We start from the raw sequence: 20,194 nt of genomic DNA, 5'->3' as shown, positions 1-20,194 counted from the left end.
TATCTGATAAGAATAATTCAAGAGAAAATGGGAGAGAAATTATTACAGAAAATTGTTAGGTTTTACTACAAAGGGAAGTGAAGAAATACACATATTTTGAGGTCATAAACACCATAATTTACTTAGGGATTGGAGTCAGACAGGAAGAAATAAAAGTGTTCAGAATGGCTCTAAGATTTTGGCTACATCTGTAAGAAAGAAACTGTTATTCCCTTAATATGAGTCCTTCAAAACATTATTCAAGTGTAATTGTCTAATAGGCCATTGAACATGAGTCTGGAGTCTAGCCAAGAGATTCATGGATGAAAATATTGGAGTCATCAGCATAGAGAGGGTGTTTAAAATTATGAGACTGGATAAGATCACCAGGTAATAAGAAAATGGGGAAGAGTGACGCTAGCATCCCAGGAAGATGAGGAACTGAGACCTGACCTTAAAGTTTCAATAACAGAGACCATTGGTAAGCTAGACAGAAGATAAGGTGGAAAGCTGGAAGTAAGAGCATGATTGGAGGGGGTTCAAGAAAGAATGGAAAGAAAAAAATCCACAGGCAGAACAAGACATTTTTGCTCTAAAAGAAATAGAAAAACTAAGTGAAGACTAGAAGGAGAGAAAAGGTGATAAGAGCCTTGGGAGTTTTTTGTTTGTTTGTTTTGTTTTCTTTTCTTTTCCTGTAGGAAAAAAATACCTGCATACTTGTTTGCTTATAGAAAGCATACATTATCTGCATTTGGAGGCTGTTTATTCTTCTATGCAATATCTTAAGAGAATCAGCCCTTGAGAAGGGCAAAATGTCCTCAATTCCTATTAGAGTAAGAAATTGGAAGAACAGAACGTTCAGAGAGGACTTTAAGTGTAGAAGGGATTTTGCTGCTGACAGATCATGAATTCCAAAGATCACAGTGGAAGAGCTTCAGGAATTAAGGAGGAACACAAGCTGGGTAGAAAAGCAAGTGTGATAAATTCTATGGAGATAAGAATAAAAGTAACAAGGTGGAGGGGTGCAGATGTCTGAAATTGCCTACCATAGCAGAATGAAATGAAGCAGCAAGGTAAATCCTGGTGGACCCAAGACAAGTGTTGGTGATACAGTGTAGAAGGGAGCCAGAGAGGGTGTCTGGGAATCTTGTTCCTACCTTGGTGTGTGGCAAGGGTAGCTCAGTATTTCCCCAATATATGGATTGGTGGCCTTTCTCCTATATCTCAGATCTTTGTGCTCCAAGAACAGTGCTCAGTGTCCAGTGCAATAATAGGAGAAGCTTTTCCCCCACCTCTTCATGTCACCACTTACAACAATCAGCCCCGCAGTTCTGTGAGATTTATCAGGCAGGCCATACAGCCTGTGCTCTGTTCACTCACCCTTCCATGGAGCTGCTAACTTGGTAACTTTCTGTACATTTCAGAAGAGACTTTCATGCAAAATTCAAAATGAATGAATCCTACTTTGCCATAGTAAAACTGAACTATCATCAAATCAACAGCCTTACTCCACTCCCATTTGTCCCTGCCCCCATCACATAGAAATCAAGGAATGATATCAACTCTCAAGATCTTTACACATAAGAATATGGAGAATCTCCCTTTTTTCTCACATAATAAGTTCTAACAATATTTCCTAAAGAGCAGAGATGAGCAATAAAAGCAGTTCTGAATAGTGCATATATGCTATATAAAAAGTATTTTGCTACATGGTAATTGTATTGACAATTTTACCTTTTGATAAAAATATAAATGTAGTACAAAATATGAAAAATGTAGTCACTATGAGAAGAAGAGAGAATATCCACTTATATCCCAACAAGTTTTTAAATTAGAGAGAGATATTCTTAATTTGCTATTTAACTACCAAGTAGAAAAATATGTTTGTCCGACCAGGACAGGCAAACTGCTCAAGAAATTTCATAGAAATTGAAGAAAAACTCTTTGCTTAGATTATTTTATGACTTGGCCTCTTATCTGGAGTTAAAAGTTGGTGAAATGATTTTTAGTGTAGATAACAGCAAGTTATATAATGACCAAACATAAGTAAAGAATTTTAATAAACTCCAGTAAACTTTGACACTTGCAAGCACTTATTTCCTGAAAATTGATTTTCATTTTACTACTGACACTGGAGGTGGTGCCATGAGCATGTGTTGTGAGGAGGTATGAATCTGCCTGTTGATTATGTCAGTAATAGTGATATCTTTGAATGCCATTTATAGTATTTTTATAGTCCTCCTAATGACATAAAATATCATTCCTCTCTATAGTCCCAGAAATCATAACAGGAGATATGGAGTCAGCCATGGCAGTGGACTTAAACCCCTGGGTGGAATATGAGTTTCGTGTAGTAGCCACCAATCCAATTGGGACTGGAGATCCAAGCACCCCATCTCGGATGATCCGCACAAATGAGGCAGGTAAGAATTTAAAGAGTTGGAATTTACTTTGAAAGCAAGCTGAATTAAGCATGATTGCTTTATTGCTTGCCTTAATATAATTTGTCCTGATGCATTTACCCTAGATATCCATAAAATCATTTTCTTTAAAATAATGCTTTCACTTTACTTGTTTTCAAAACTTTTTTTTCCTTGTGACCACAAATACAGGCACGTGGATGCTGCAATTTTCTACCAACCATTACAGCATCTTCAAGTTAGTATGAAGTCAAAGCAATTAGTTTCTAATTCTAATTGTATACTTATACACTATACATCCACAAAATCCAGAATGGATTTTTCTTCTTTTTCTCCAGTGACAACATCCTCCTTTAATTATAACCTACTTCCTTATAACTCCTTTATGCTGACCTTCACCACCTAACCTGTATAAATTATACCTTGCAAATCCAAACACAGTCCTTCCTTGACCTATTGCTTACTTGAAGTCTATGTATATAATAAACACACATCTGCATTCTGACTTAGAAAACAAAGCATTTTTCTGGCCTTTTAGAATAAGTATCTCTGATAAAAATGTTTTTTTTAATGTAGATAAGAGGAATTAACAGCTTTACTCAAAAAGTAAATTAAGCTATCTTTCTCATCACATGGAAAGAGTAGATATACAAGGAACTAAAAAAAAATTACTAAGATTATTAATTAATTAATTAATTAATTGTATGGATTAATCAGTGTATCTGTGAAATTTCCATACAAAGAATTTTTAGTATATTTTATTACTTTGGACAAAGTTTATTGAGACATAAATTTTATAACCCTATAAAATTCTATATTAATTTTATAAAGAAAAGAGGCGTTCAGAGGTTTGTAACACAAAGGAATGATAAATGTTTAGGAGCACTGAATGCTAATTATCCTGAATTGATCATTACATGTTGTGTGTATCAAATGGGTACCATTTGTATCCATATATACACAATTAAAATACATAAATAAATTGTATTTAATTGTATATTAACACAGTACCTAATAGACAGCACCTAACAGAACACAAGGAGACACATGAGTCAATACTTTGATGAGAGTAATATAAAAACATAAATGGGGCAGGTGGCAAAGTAGGTATTAGATCCAGGAAGGAAAAAAAACTAATGTTTTTATACATATTTAATGATAATATGTAAAACTCAGAGAAAGTTCATTAAAATGAAGATTTTTGTCATGTCTTCACTATCCTTTGGAATATAAAACAGTATCTGGAACTTGTACTCAACATGTCTTATTTTAAAAGGGAACATTCTTTCTCTTTCCTTTCGGCAGCCTTATCCATATCATTATCTAGGTCAGAGGCATATGTACATAGAAGACAGGATTAACTATATCCATTTTTTACTATATTATAGATTTGGACCAAAATATGATTCGACTTCTAACAAATTAAACAAAATAATTATCAGCAAAATAAACTATCACAATAATTAAGCATATCATGTCTGTCCCTTTAAAAATGAGAGGAAAGAATTCCAAATGATCAAGTTATTTCATTAAATACAAATAACTGTACAAAATATTTTCAGATTTTTTTCCACATAAAAGTTAAGCACCCAAGGGAAAAAATACGTTACATATGCTGGAAAATATTCATGCAAAGAAAAATCCAACTTCTCTGCTTTTATGATTTGCCTCTCACAAGTTGTTTTTTCTGCTACTTTTCAATAGTGTGAATTTTAAATTGAACATTAATTGGCTGGTTGGATTTTCATGCATCCATAAAATCAGCCATGCTTTCATTGTGTACAGGTGTTCATTAATTAAGAGCATAACAGGTTAGTCATTCCTCATTTTATGTACTCACTGTGCAGATATGGAAATGACTGCCAATAGTAATACTTATGCTCACATAATTTCTAAAAATCACTGCCTTACTTTGCATATTGTTAATTGTGTTTAAACAAAGACAAAGATTGCTGCCTAATTCAGAGGCTCTCTATAAATATTCGTTTCAAACGTAAATAATTCGTTTGGGATGAATAATCCTTTCAAACTTTTATAGTATAAATTTCCTTGTGCTATTAAAAAGCTTTTTAGCAAAAACACTTTTACATTTTAAACTAAATTATGTTCAGAAGATGCATTTGAAAGACTTCATCTGTTTCTGCAGCTTCCTCAATCATGTATTGCCTGTATCTCCATTTTATCATGAGTTCTATATACATGACATACTTGAGTCCATTAAAATCTTATGGAAGAGAAATAGTATGAAAAATGCATGAAGTACTCTTCTCTGAAAGTGAGTTGAAGGCTTGCGCTGCCCACTTTGTGCTTCTTTTGCTTAGATACTACCTACAACTCGAGCTACTAATGGTGTTGAACCAAGTGTTGAATTTTGTGCCTGTTTTGTCAGGCAGCACAGATTAAAAGGGACACCAATATCCTGAGACAGCTCTCAAGTGATGCACTCTGCCTCTATTAAGTGCATATCCTGTATTTTAAAAGATGAGTCTTTTCTAATGGACCAACTAAACTTTGAAAATTGACAGAGCTGCTTGGGAGGGGAAAGGTCTCACATTAGGATGTTCACTTGAAAATTTTATGCCTCTTTAAAATTCTCTTATTAGAAAATTCTAAATTCCAAAGCAGATTTAGCAAAGCATTTCAACCTTAGAATTGCTCCTTTCCGACACCAAAAAGTAACAAATGAATAATAAATAAATTTCTTTGCAATTCTCCTCTAGGGTATATTTTGAATTTTGTAGTCATCAAAGCACTTTTTGTAGTCAATACAAGTAACTTGATTCAACTCAACTTCTTAGCAATAGGATATCAAAACAGTAATATAAATATGTACTTTTACATTAGTACACATTTATAGTGAAATTTTCTTACATGCTTTAATTAGAGACAGATAAATATCCCTGTGCTTATTAATTTATAAAATATGATACTATTTTCAAAACAACATATAAATTATGAGACAATATAAATCCTTGGTCACTTAAAAGGATTATGTCACATTTTAAGAAGTGAATTTGAAAAGTGCACTATGATAAAAATGGAAAAACATACAATGAATACAGCAACAACAGTTCTTTCCCTGAATGTCAATATTCTATAAGTTACACATTTGTAACACTTGAAATATAGAATAAAAAGAAGAGTTAACTATGTAACTTGTCATTTAGAAAAGCATTGTATTCTTTATTGTGTAATATCTGTTAATCCAAAATTCTTGACATAAATCCCAATATCTATTGTTATTTCAAACTTGAATTTATATATAAATAAGTATATATAAATTAAAAATTGAAAATTTTTCTATATAAAAATATATATAAATATATGTGTGTATAATATAAACATATTTTAAAGGAAGCTTTATCTGTAATTATTTGAGTTTACATCTGAATTAATGTTTTATTGTTCCATTTTTCAGCATTGTGAACATAAGCAAGTTTGTTTAAGGCTTTGATTTTCCTACTTAGAGAAATGGGGAAAATATTACAACTTATCCCACTGGATAATGTGAATCTGACATAAGTTGTCTATGTACATATATGAATACACCACAGTGAATCTCACCATCATGTACATCAAGAAATTTTAACAAACAAAATAACTATGGGTAAATGGAAGAAAGATCAATAGATGGAAGCGGGGATGGGGAAAAGAAAGGGGAAGGATAGGTATTGTGTTCCTAATTAGAATAAAATATACCTCATGCTTGTATAAGTATATCAAAGTCTATTCTATTGTCATATATAACTAAAAAGAACCAATAAAATAAAAAAGACAATGTGTATAAGCACTATCACCATCATCATTAATTTAAATGATTTGTTATTTTATAAAATGGAAATTTACACAATAGTAATAATTCAGAAGTTGCTTTTATTCATATTGAGGGCCCCTTTTCAGGTATCTTCTACATCTCCCTCTCAAACCCATGTCTGGCCTTCATATGGTGCTTTTGGCTTCTTCTTAATTAGCTAGTACTGAGTCCTACGTTATCTCAAATAATTTCCTTTGGTTTTTGTAGTATAGACAAGGCAAAAAAGAGCAGAGAGAAAGAAGCATCAAATGAAAGACCATGTATGTTGTTTTTCCACAAATAGCTCCCCAGTTGCTTAGTACACTGAATTCCATCTACCATTCTCTTTTGACAGTTTTCTGGCCACACAAGGAAAAATAATTTTCTACATTTAAATGTATCAGATGGAAAATCAGATAAAAATCTTCCTTTGTCTTAATTTTTATGCACTATATTACACTTATGTACTGATGTGCTAAATAGACTAGTTCCTATTGCAAAGTTAAAATTTTTTAAAAAATGGGAAGAAACGAAAAAGAAAACAAGAAAGGGGTAAACATCTACTTAGGTGGTGCAATGTGTATGATGTGCTTCTCCTTGGGTATTGAAAGTCCACGTGATGGAATTTGTCCTCTGCCTTCTCTTTTGAGGTGCTTTGGGTTTGCTGGAGACATATGGCTCCCTAACATACAGTATTACTGGGTGTGACTTCAACAAGCCTGTCTGAACCTACTTTCCATAGATAGTCCATTTCAACAGTATCTATTTCACATCCCCCATGCCTGTCAAGGCAATTCCTAGAAATATAAGATCTTTTTAAGAACTATTTTCATTTCTGTACTGATAGCTGGAGTGGGACAGGGCATCCTACAAAACTCTGAAGCTCAACATCCAGGCAGAGTGTGATAGAGTAAGTATATGAACTCTACTTATTTTGAAGTCTTGCTCCTCTCTTTATTTATCTTGGTAGGAGAATCACCCCCTCCCTCCTTATTGACAGTTGGGGTTGGAGAGAGAGATGCCACAGCACATCCATCTTCTAAACCGACACTCTTCTTCCAAAATAGCATTTCCTGAGCTATAATCCTAGTTATATGAGCTAAAGAAAGATAATAGGAAAGAATCAAAAAAATGGGTTACCTTATTTCTAAGCAAGTCTGCACCCTTCTCTAGCCAGCCCCACTTTAGCTTATGAAGTTACATGTAATTCATTCCAAGTTCAGAAGAGACTTGTATAACTTCTTATTACAATTTCTTTAGTTCTTCATTGTCCTGTGACTCCTAAAAAGATATTGCTGTTTTCACATATGTATCTTTATAGTTCTGGTTCATGATAGTTATTTAGAAAATTTTCTTGAGTTCAGAAGTTATGTAGGAGACAATAAAATATTATTGTAATATACTCATGTACTTCTATAATACAAAAAATAGTTTTTAAATGCAAAAAATACTATTGCAATATATGATAGGACTAGATTAGTTTTCTCTAGGAGTATATAAATTGGCTTTGTAGATGCATATAGTGGGTATTTGAAAGCCAAAGCAAATATGACTTGGATTAAATTATTTATTGGGACCAACTAGAAAATACCAGTTGTTAGGCAGTGCTGTGTACATAAAAAGTCATAGGCTATGGAGTTTTAAGGGTTGTTTTTCTGGTCAGTTTCTAAGAAAATGTTACATAGACAATATATTCAGCTGAAGTAATTGGGAAAATCTAAAAGCAAATACTATTAAATGAACATTATTGGCTTTCACAATCCAATGAGTAATTTAATTATATTGTATAAATGGTTCTCAGTAAGATGAAAAGAAGACAAAAATTATGGCAAGCAACAGACCTCTAAGACCAAATCTTGGTTATTGGGGAAAAGAGAAAATAACAGTATGGCTCATATAGCAGACAATATTTAAAAATCATAAAACCACTTTGGTCCAGGCAAGTCTGTTCAATAAAACACAATTAAGAAATATATCTTCAGTTTCAGATACAGTTTTCAAGCTAAGATGATAATTTTCACAAATGCCTTTTAGAAGGAAAACTGGTCATTATTAGGCAGGCGAGTCTTTGCTGCAAAAATCTCAAAGAAGAAACAGAGGATGAGAGGCAAAGCTATGGAAGACTTGAGCATGCAAGATGGTAGGGTAATGAAGGGCTGTCAGCTCAGGAAGGAATCTGACACCCTCAGGTTAGACTTTTCCTATCTTTCTTGTCCCTGAAGTGCTGCACATAAATTTCCAGGCCTGTGCTAAGTACTTGCCCTTCAATACCTCATTTGGTTTTCACATCAGTCTCTAAAACACTCTTAAAAATCAGTTTATATCATCTATAGTGGTATAAACAGAATCAGACTTTTTAAAATTTTTTGCACAAGATTATCTAGTAGATAAGCAGTAGAGCTTGATTCTAACCTAGACCTTAACTTCCAAACTGATGCCTCCCAAATTGTAATCTCCTTGCCACACCTCCTCCCTCCTTCTTGCCATTTCCTTCTTCTCTTTTTACTACATTTATCTGTAAGTCTCATTTGGAGATTACTCATTCTCTGCTTTTACTCCCTTGTAAACTCTTACAAATAGATAAGAGAATATGAGTTGAGATAAACACCATAGCTTTACATCTGTATTCTTGACTATTGCTCCTTATACCAAAGTTCAAAAATCATACAAATTCTACATTTCCTGAAATATATAACCATTTCTTCTACAAATTGAGAAGGGTATGTTTACTTAGATTTCCAAATTAAAATCAGCTGTGGGGCTTGGGATATAGCTCAGTTGTTAGATTGCCTGCCTTGTATGCACAAGGCCCTGGGTTCAATCCCCAGCACCACATACATACATACATACATACATACATACATAAAGCCAGCTGTGCCAAAACTAAAATCATAAGTCCCATGGTAACATCAAAACAGGGTTAACCACATATCCAAGAAAGACATCGTATTTTCAAGATCACACATGCATAGACTCCTGCTGAATATTAGTGCCTGTTGGATGTCACCACTTTCTCTTTTGAGGATTTAAAATCAGTATACTACAGTGATGCAGCTACATCAATGTTTTGTAGCTACACTGTTCATAAACAGTTAAGCTATGGAGCTATTTGAAACGTCCCTCAGCAAATTAATGGATAAAGAAACTGTGGTGTATATACACAATGGAATACTATTCAGCCAAAAAGAAGAATGACTTTATGACATTTGCCAGTAAATGGATGGATCTGAAGAGTATCATGTTAAGTAAAATAAGCCAATCCCCAAAATCCAAAGATCAAATGTTTTCCCTGATATGTGAAGCTAACCCACAATAAGGGGTGGAGGGGAAGAAGTTCAATAGAATAGATAAAGGGGAATGAAGGAAAGGGAGGGAGGATAGAAATAGGAAAGACAATGGAAAAAAATCTGATATAACTTTCCGAGTTACATATGTGAATACACTACAGTGTGTCCCCACTACAAGACTGGGGCTCTAATTATAATAAGATATATTCCACACATGTATAATTTTATCAAAATGGACTTTACTATCATGTATAACTAAAAAGAACCAATTAAAATTTTGAAAGAAAATTATAATAAGTAGTATTTTTCAAAATCCAGGTATTGTGATAAATAATTACAAAAATATGTTTTAAGTAGGTACAATTATCTTCATGAGTGACAGGAATGAGAGTGATACAACTAGGACCACACCCAGATCTCTCTCCCACAAGAACCTTTTTACTATTTGTATACACTCTTATCTATTCTATTCATAAGAACAAAAGCAGGATTTGAATTTGTTTAGGAAACACCATTGGTATTTTTTGAAACTTTAAAAATTTCACATTTTCTATAAAGTTCAGCCTAAATGATAACTAATAGCAATATCCATGTGCCTTGTACTTAAATTCTGGTAGGGGAAAAAAATGTTTAAATGTCCCTCTCCCCTCCCACCTTTACTGTATCAACAACCTCCCTCCTGTCTTTCCATTCTCCTATACCTTCTTTCCAAACTAGTCAATAACCACTGAGCTCCTAAATTACACATCACTTCTCACAGTCTCTGATAAAGCTTATTATGTAATAAGTCATTTAAACACTTGCAGTAAGAAAACTAGAAATTTTTCACAGTGGGGGAAAAAAGATGGGCAAATGATTTCATCTTGTTTTGCTTACTTATTAAGTCATGTTGATAGTGTGGCTCACTTTGTTCTAACTGTTGTACTTACAAAAATATTTAGACATGCTTAAACTGAGGTGGTATACTACATTTTGGTTATTCTGAGTATTTACAAGAATGTTTTCAAAGTTAAAGATAAAAAGAGTCAATAGTCTATAGTTCAACGTGCCAGATAAGACCTCAAACAGTTAAGCCTTTGTAGCTTGTGGGCAAAGTATCAATTACATTATCCATTCATGGAGGATCACTGCCCAAAAATAAATTCATAAGAATCAGGGCTTAACCTGCTAACCATGCATGTAAACTTGATTGTCTATGCTAACATGCTCATGACATTATCAGTGGCTGAGGGAAAAATGACCTCACTGCTTAAATATAAATCAGGTTCTCATTAATGCCACTGAAAATATTTGGTTTTAACAAAATATGTATTTCTCTGTACTCAATGAAAGCATTTACTAGATGTTTCATTGCATTAATTTTATGCTTCTAACAAGAATTATAGGACTATTACACCAGAAGGGCTCTGAAAGATTAAGTCAAATTCCTTGATATCATAAGTAATGCTGTTTTATAAATAAAGGGCTATAATTAAAATCAGTAGACTCCATAGAATTTACTGCAGAGATTATAACTATATACCACCAACTTGAAAAGGAAATGAATGAGCCTGGGCTTCACTGATCATCTGCACATAATTAGGAAATTTAAGCCAATTAGAATTAGACGGCCCAAACAGTATGATCCTTACAACAAAATATAATGCCTGAGTTGTAGTTATTAAAGCCTTATATTTTCTAGTAGTACTTCCCAGTATATCTAATAATAAGCTTTTTAAGTTTAGGAGCAGTTGGTGTTTTTTCACAAATATTATTAAAACATAGTAAGCCATAATGCCTCTTGCTATATCACTTAGGTTTATTAAAATTGGAGATAGGAACTAACATCCTCCTTATGTCACTCTAACGCTAACTATGGGCTATCTTGTCTTAAAAAGAAATTAGTATGCCAGGTGTGGTGTAATCTCAGAGACCCAGGAGGCTGAGGCAGGAAGATCACAGGTTCAAGGCCAGCCTCTGCAACATTAGGAGACTCTGTCTCAAATAAAAAGGACTGGTGATGTAGCTCATAACTCAGTGTTCAAGCACCCGTAGGTTTAATCCCCACTACCAAAAAATAAATAAATAAAAAGAAATTAGCAGCTTGATTTTGAATACAAGAAATTTTATGCACTCGGGGTTGTTTTTGTCTTGTTTTGTTGTTTGGTTTTTTACAGATAATTCAACTGGGAAATTATCCAAATAGAAATTAATCAAATCAGAGAAAGCTTTGTGTTTTTTTTTGTCTTCTCAAAGTGAAAGTTTCTACAAAATATTCACCAGTTTTTTTACTCAGAAAATTAAAACTTTTAAACAATTTAAATAAGCTTTCTAAAACATAAAAGCATTAATAGACTGTAGAATAATACACTAAAGTTTCAGAGGTTTTGATTTCAAATACTTTCTCCCACTGCATTCTGCTCCAGTCTTACAATGGGCTCCAGGGATCCCACCAGGGATCCCACAGCCTACTCCACAACTCCCATCCAGAGTCTCGGAGCAGCCTCTTTTTAGGTGATGTCAGAGAACTAAACAAAATTGAACAGGATCTTCAGTGCATAGTCTTCCCATAGAAATCCATACTTTTAGGGATTGTGTCCTTAGAGCCCTAAATTTAGGAAATAAATGCAGTCCAGTGTAACAGAAAAGGAACTTGACTTGATAGATCTTATGCATAATATTATTCAAATGTGAGTTGTGAGATAAATGTGAAGTGCATGTTTGTTTTTTCTTAAACAAATGGTACAAAGACAAGCCATAATGGTTTGATATCGATAAATTACTCTGTCTCCACTATTCATTTGGCTATGGACAATCAGAATATTCAAAACTCAGATTAGCCACTGAGGGATTATATGACACCTTGTTTTCTTTCTTTTTATACAGTTAAAACCAGCTCACTTCTCATGTGCTGTATTACCCATATCATAAGCCAGAAAATAAACTTAAAATTAGTACACCATGTTACAGTGGCTTTTCAGACATGGTCTCGAGGCATACTGACACATCACAGGTTGCTACTCATGAACATTAACTCTAACTATTAATTTAAAGACTCATGTTCATAAATCATTTGCTTGATATACATATGAATTAAGACATATTCAGAGTGTTTTCTGCAATACCACCATTTTTTCACAATTGAACACCATACAATTTCTTGTATGAGAATAAAGGTTATCTAACCCCATGTAATTCTTAGGGAACCCATGAAAGTGAACTCCATGGGCAAAAAAGTCTTTAGTATGCATGTAACAGTGAAAGGAAAAAAAAAGACTAGTAACTATTGCTGTTTATATTATATATTATATATTAACAGGCTTTTTTTCTCTCACCTCTCTGGCCCAAGTAGAATTTTTATTTTTCCTTTCTAGTACTACATAAATTCTCTCTTCAGTTTTTTTTCTAGCATATAAAATGCTGCCTGAATATCTAGCAGTAATTAATAGCCTGTCATCTGAGTAGGTAATATATGGGAGTGAATTCATTGTTTATGAGTATATCAATATCATTTTAAAACTATATGCTAGGATAGAAAGGCAATGGTGAAGTGTAAAATTGCTAATGCAGGCTCATAGCCTGGAAAATGATTTCTTTTAATAGTTTTCTTCATTTAACAGTTCTTCATTTGACAATGTTCCCATTCAACTGCAGATTTTGTGGTTTGGTACAGTGAAGAAGAAATTTATTCCTTTGACACTTTTATTCTTTTAATAGTTATTCATTTGAAAAAGTTTCACTGAGGGCCTATATATTTTGCAGTTTGTAGACAAATTGATTCTTGACAGGTTTTCTTTAAATGTGCATTAAAATAGATTCTCCTTCTGTGGCATTGTTGCTAAGATTTCTTTAAATTGGGTCTTCCTGGGGGGTTCTGGTAATACAGTAATGTTGGTGTCAACCAGTGGGTTTTCCAGGGATTCTGTAAGCTCTAGATGACAGAAAAGGGTCACACTACTGGCAAAGAGGAGAAAAGCAAGCAATTTAAAGGATGGAGTTTTTCTAACCATTAGTAGGTGGTCTTTAGCTTTCATGTTCATTATAATTTGAACATCACTGACAGATCATTTACAACAAGACTAGTTTGGGGATGGAGTATGTGACAATGAAATACAGTTATCAAATTGTCCTCAAGGAGCTGGGGTTGTTGCTCAGCAGTAGTGCTTGCCTAGCACGAGTGAGGCGCTGGGTTCGATCATCAGCACCACATAAAAATAAATAAAATAAAGGCAATGTGTCCAGCTACAATTAAAAAAAAAATTGTCCCTCAAAGATTTGAAAGCAGATAATCTGTCACAAATGTTTTATTTCAATATTTAATATGATCATTCTAAGCTCAAACCAATGTTTGACTTGTTATTTCAGGATTTTACCAAAAGTCAATAGGGTCATGATAGGTCTGTATTGTGAGAAAAATCTCACATCTATTCCCTCTCCTCACTGTTGATCCTTTTTTACTCACAGTTCCAAAGACAGCACCCACCAATGTCAGTGGAAGAAGTGGAAGAAGGCATGAGCTGGTCATCGCCTGGGAGGTAAAGAAAGTCTCTGAAGATGTCAGAATTCCCCACTTCCTTAGAAATGCAGGCTTGTTGCCCTGGTATAAAGAAACACATGGGTTTCTTTTTAGATTAAGCACTTAGAGCATGTACTGCTCTCACAAGTATTGCCAAAGCGAAGGTCTCTCATTTTCATACCAGGCCCCAGGTCTAAGATATGCTTTCCTGTCATATAAGACATCACAAAACAAAGTTTGCATGATTAAAACACATCCTATTCCAAATTACTTCATGGATCTGTTTGACTTCATTTGTCATTTAATTATTTGACCAGTAGATAGTTCCTAGTAAGTCAAGGTGACTAACAGTCCTGGGGAGAAGGAATGAATCACCCCTGTGGGGCACAATGTCCAGGTTGTCCCTCCTAGTCCATGCTAGAAATGGTGTCCTCATTTTACAAATTATGAAACAGATAATTTTTAAGAAACTCCCTAATAAACAGAATTGGGACCCTTCTTATAAGCATTTGTATTCTTTTTTCTACCTTGTCATACAGCTTCCAAAGTATTCTTTTTCTAAAAAAAAAAAAAAAAAAAGAAAAAGAAAAAGAATGAAAGGGGACTTACTTATTTTTTACTAAGCCAATTTCCTTTTTGATAAATAACCTTATTGTTGGGACTGAGAAAATAGCTCAGTGGTAGAGCACTTGCAGAGCATGTGCAAAGCCCTGGATTAGATCCCTAGCACCACACACACAAATAGCAAATATATCTATGTAGTTCACAGACCTAAGCCTTAGAATATACAGACACTGAAATGTTTGTTGGACAAATGGAACAAATACCTGACAATTTCTAAGAACAAATATAAAATGTAAAGTAAAATATATTTTCCCAAGAAACCTTCCATAGGCACATCATCTGTCCTGTTTTTTCTATCCATTCCCCTTTTCTCAATAAAACCTCATGTCTTGCTTTTTATTTCTGCAGAGGTATTAACTTCTCAACATCTGACCTTCACTGAGATGATCTCTCTCTAAATAGACTTGCCCTTCCCCATGAACTTTGATTATAATAGGCTCGTCTCTCTTCTTTCATTTGATACCTAGTTTTTCTTCAAATCAAAATTTTAAAGAAAACCTACTTTACAAATGTTTACTGTCTGTCTACTATGTATCAAGCACTGTGCTCATCAGTGGCTGTTAAACTTTTCCGTTAACTAGTCAATTACAATTATGGCTTTCTGTGATATTCAATTGAAGCCCACTTGACAAATGTAAACATAAGGCCCATAGCACAAGAAGTTTCTTGAAAAAAAAATGCCATAGTCCAGTATTTGTGCATATTCATAAAGCACAGATGCTATTGAAAAGAACACTGAAAAGTTGTTCTTAATTTAATATCTCTTCAATTAACTGTGCAAAGTAGTCTGCAGAATAGCACCAGTGACAAGATATTCCCAAATATCAGACCGTATGTCAGTTTTCCCCAACATGCTAAATTCTAGTGTGGAATTCAAGGGCCTTTCTTTTATATACATGACTGATGAGACCAAATTTGTTTCACTTCAAGAGTTTTCAATACTCTTGTGAATTTTCTTACATACCAACAGATATAATTTAATTTTCCTTCTTTTAACTTTAAATTCTTTTAAGTTTTCAAAACCTGCCAAAGTCATTTGTTATGTTGGCTTCCAATGTAGTATAGATTTGATATTTACCTTTGCCCTAGTTATCCATAAAATAACAATAAAAAATTAAAGATTTGGAGGAAGTGGTTTTTTACAAATTGTTTTGCTGATAATTGTGTTTTCCTTCTTTAGCCAGTATCTGAAGAGTTTCAGAATGGGGAAGGCTTTGGTTATATTGTGGCTTTTAGACCCAATGGAACACGTGGCTGGAAGGAAAAAATGGTGACATCCTCTGAAGCATCCAAATTTATTTATCGAGATGAAAGCGTCCCTCCCCTTACACCCTTTGAAGTAAAGGTTGGCGTTTATAACAATAAAGGAGATGGACCTTTCAGTCAAATCGTGGTTATCTGTTCAGCTGAAGGAGGTCAGTCGCCTTATCCCTATTATCTTATTTAGCATTTTAATATTTTTTTTTGTTTCTTTATGAAAGGCTTCATTATTCAAGAGTAAGCCAAAATAAAGAAAATAAAGTTCACTTATAATCCTACTACACTTAAGATAAATTTTGAGAAGAGTTTGGAAAATGTAATTTTAAAAATCTGATTTTAATTTTAAAATAATCTAATTTTAAAAAATTGTTTATGCTGCTTTGGTTTTTGTTTTGTTTTGTTACTCCCTGATAATTTATGGCAAACATGTATCCATGATAATAACAATGTTAGTAATTTCTGTAGTGTATTCAATTCTCTGGGTGCATATTAACAAACCCCTTTCGTTTGAATTTTAGATAACTTTAATATACATATGTGAAATAAATCTAAATAAAGTCTCCATTTACATGGCCAGTAAATGTTTCTATCTATCCCATGCACAAAGCATTGTACTGATAAGGTAGTATCAGGACTTTCTATCACAAACTTTTCATAGAATCATTAAACCCTAATGACAATCTTGTGTGCTAGGCATTGAGTAGAAAGAGAAATTAAAGTTCAGAAAAATTACGAAATTTGCTAAAAGTAACAAGTTTGTAATTGAGCATTCAATCCCTATCTCTAAGCATTAAATCCTTGATCTTTCTAGAGTGTGCTGAGATAGTACGCATGACCTCACTTAAGATACAGTTAACTAGCCATTTTGGAGAAGAATAAACTGTAAACCTGTGACTTACTCATGATTACAGTCAATAGGTCATAGAGCTAAAGTACAAACCCTGCTTTCAACATCAAAATCCTGGATTCTTTTGAGTTTAAGTACAAATGTGCTATTTTCTGAGAGAAAGCATGATAGATCTAACTCCTGAAAGCTAGCTTTACCTCTTAGTCTTTCTTCTATTCATGTGCAGAATTCCAACTGACCCCGAAAGTTTAAAATAAAATTGTCTTATATTCCCTAAATTTATGAAAGAAAATGTTCCACTGAAGGCAGCATTCATTTGACCTTCCAAATAAGCAAGGGTAACACAAACTGACCCTTGTACTTCCTTCATGCCCACATGTGCAACTTGAATAGCTCAAATGAATTAATATTTTCAGTGCTGTGAGCTTCATAAAAAGAAATAGGGTTATGTGAATATGGAAGAACAAAGGTAGTGTTTGATTTATGTAAGTGCAGTTTTTCTGTAAAAGCTGCCTTATGTTTTTATAACGTAGAGCCAAATAGTGAAGCAAAAACTCTATTCTAGCAGAAGAATGGTCAGGAAGATAAAGAATCAAGTAATGAAAAGGAGTCATGGGTATTCCAATGAGAAACCCATGAACTAAGCATCTCAGATTTTTGATGTTTCTCAATACAGCCACTGTGCCGTATTACTTATACTACCTAATTTAACACTTAAAACCAAACAAGAGGCCAGGAGCTCAAGCTCAATCTACCTTTTAGAAAACTAGGTGTCTGTGAACCTAACTAACATGCCCAAGTTCACACCAGTAAGTGACACAGCTGAGATTTTCACTAGACCTATATGATTCCAAAGCACATGTTTTAACTACTACCCTATACTGTCTCACCAGGCATGTATGTAATTATGATATTTTCTATTATTTATTACTCCAAATATCTATCTTCAAGTAGATGTTTTATTCAGGAAGTGCATATTCTTGCTGCTTTAAAATTGCTTCAACCTAATTATCAAGCACACAGTCCCAAAGGTCACATGAGGTGAGTTGCAGAAGTTTGTGAACATGCTTTGTATGTTAATGCCAGTGCTGCCTTTAAGAAATCGAGTTTGTAAGTTTCTTGACAACCTTTGCTTTGAAATTAAATTATAGCAGCCACCATTTTTTTTTAATACTGTGTTCCCTTAAACTTGAAATGGCTTGCCTTTGGAGATTTCTCTTTTAAGCTAGAAAGGAAATATGCATATTTTCCTTCAAAGACACTGAGGTTGTTGCTGTAACATATTTCATAGTAACACTTCATTTATTTTGTAGACTAAAATATGAAAGATACCAGGCAAATTAAGTATGTATAGAGTCTGCCTTTGTTCTGATGACAAAATTCAAAATATATTTGGCATTTGCTTACTAATTAGATTTAAAAATTTGGTACTCTGTGTGTAAATATGAGTAAAGTGCTACCATCACTAAATTTCAACCAAACATGCAGGAGAGGGGACAGAAGAGCTTTTTGCCTAGAGGTAGCAGAACCCAAGTTCAACTCTGGTTATTTACTAAATGATCTTGGACAGTTAATTCACCTCTCTGAGCCCTGTCTTTCTACACTTTAATAATGAACTTTTGAAATAAAAATGTCTCTGTCAATCCTCACAAATCTAAAATTAAAATTTCGTCAATTTATCCTATGTTCTAAGGTGTTCTTTTAAACAACTATCCCAAACAGGGAGTAATAATAGTTCACTTTGTCTATATAATAAAAAGGGCAAATTAGTCCCTTGGAAAATTGCTTTACTTGAAAAGAAGAGGCCATTTTAAAAATTAAACAATTTTTAATTAAACCTGTAATAAACTCAAAACTATAAATTGTGGGTGTACTCCTGCCAGTGCAGTTTCATCTCCTCTATGCCTGTGGATATTTACAGGTTCAATGTGTCTTTAATCATTATCCTCTTACCCCCAGCCCACCAGATCTGAGATTGTACTTCTTAAGACCAATTCTGCTGCTTTACTGTTCCCTTTAACTCAGTGAACTGTCTTTCACTTTCAAATCTTTCCATACTGGAGAGGCAGTAAAGAACAAACGGAATGAGACTCCTTTTCTATTTCTATTCATGGGCTTAGTTCTTCTCTTGACCAAGAATACTGGCTACATGCCTAGGACACTATGAAAAAGTCACATTTTCACAGCTGACACTGACCTAGGTTGGAGGGGGGTGATATGTGTTAAATATATTACACATCCTACTACACATTTTAGATATGTTTTTCTAAGCTTTTTTTCATATTTTTGGTTTTTTTTTTAAATCAGTCCATTTATGTTGTTTTATGTTCTTCACTCTCTAACAATTTATGACAAACACGTTTCCATGATAATTAAAGTATTAATAATCTCTACAGTGTATTCTATTCTCTGGATGGATATTTAACCAAAACTCAGCCATGAGAATTGGTGTTATCTGAGGCACAGAAAGACTAACAAGGCTCACCTTAGAGTATTACTCTACGTCTCCCACTGGAACATCAATGATGGATGGCATTCACATCCCAGAATGCCCTTCTATGAATGCTTGTGTTCATTCACCCTTCATCTTTTTATTTTCCTCTCTCAAGAAAGGATATTGGAATGCAAATGAGAATTATATTATTATAAAGGAAAAACCTTAGTTGACCTGTTATTAAAAGGAATCATCATTTGTAAATATTGATATTTGGTAAATCACTTGAGATGTGACCTTGACTTGCATTTCTGACATTGACTATTGCCCTAGAGTACTATCAGCAAAAGAAGCATTTGCAACTTCTCTAACACCCTTGAACCTTTGAAACCTTTCAATATTTTCACAATAGATGTAAACCTTAAAGGCTCTGTTAGTGCCAAGTAGCATCTGGCATAAGCCTGACAGATTTTTGCCTACTAGGATTTCCACACACCCTGCATCTAACACTGAACTACACACTTTAAACCAGTCAAGAATTATGTACATTCCTAATCCTTATTCAACTACAGATCTACAGGGTAGGATAAAATACTACCAATATCATAATTTTGAAGCAGTTCCATCTTTTTAAAAGAATAGCAAATTTCCAAAATAAGTAATTTTAAAATGCTCAATAAAACCAATAAAGGGATTTTTCTTGAAGATGAAGGTCAAATCAGCATTTTTTTCTAGAAATATTTAATCTAACATATTACTATAACTTTAGATAGAATCAGAACATTGATTTATACCTAATAGAAAAACAGAATTTCAATATACACTAATTATGTTTTAGAAGATTTATTTATTTGTGACATGCTTTAGACTTTTCTGGACTACCCCCTCCCTTTGGTTTTTGCTTTGTATGTAAAGAGTGCTTCTTTTATTTTTATTAAAACCCCAAAGCCTCTATTCATTTGAAGAAGTTGATATGCAATTATCCTCTTGCAAACAGAGCTACCACAGCTCAAATTAAAACCCAACATTCATAAGGCGTTATTCTCCAAATCAGT

At 33.6% G+C, this 20,194-nt stretch overlaps 1 protein-coding gene across 1 annotated transcript in view; it reads left to right on the top strand.

Moving 5' to 3' along the window:
• Cntn5 (contactin 5) overlaps positions 1-20,194 on the top strand; it is a 1,252,743-nt gene that overhangs the window by 1,187,372 nt on the left and 45,177 nt on the right. The window contains exons 18-20 of the mRNA XM_058570757.1: positions 2,253-2,402; positions 13,923-13,993; positions 15,779-16,013. Of these exons, the coding sequence (XP_058426740.1) occupies positions 2,253-2,402; positions 13,923-13,993; positions 15,779-16,013 (456 nt within the window). The remainder of the gene's footprint in view (positions 1-2,252; positions 2,403-13,922; positions 13,994-15,778; positions 16,014-20,194) is intronic.

The sequence above is a fragment of the Marmota monax genome, unplaced genomic scaffold (assembly GCF_021218885.2).
Source record: "Marmota monax isolate L192 unplaced genomic scaffold, Marmota_monax_Labrador192_F-V1.1 WCK01_AAM20220418_F8-fsc00045, whole genome shotgun sequence".
NCBI lineage: Eukaryota > Metazoa > Chordata > Mammalia > Rodentia > Sciuridae > Marmota > Marmota monax.
Note: the sequence above shows the minus strand (reverse complement) of the source record. Positions and strands in the feature narration are given on the sequence as shown.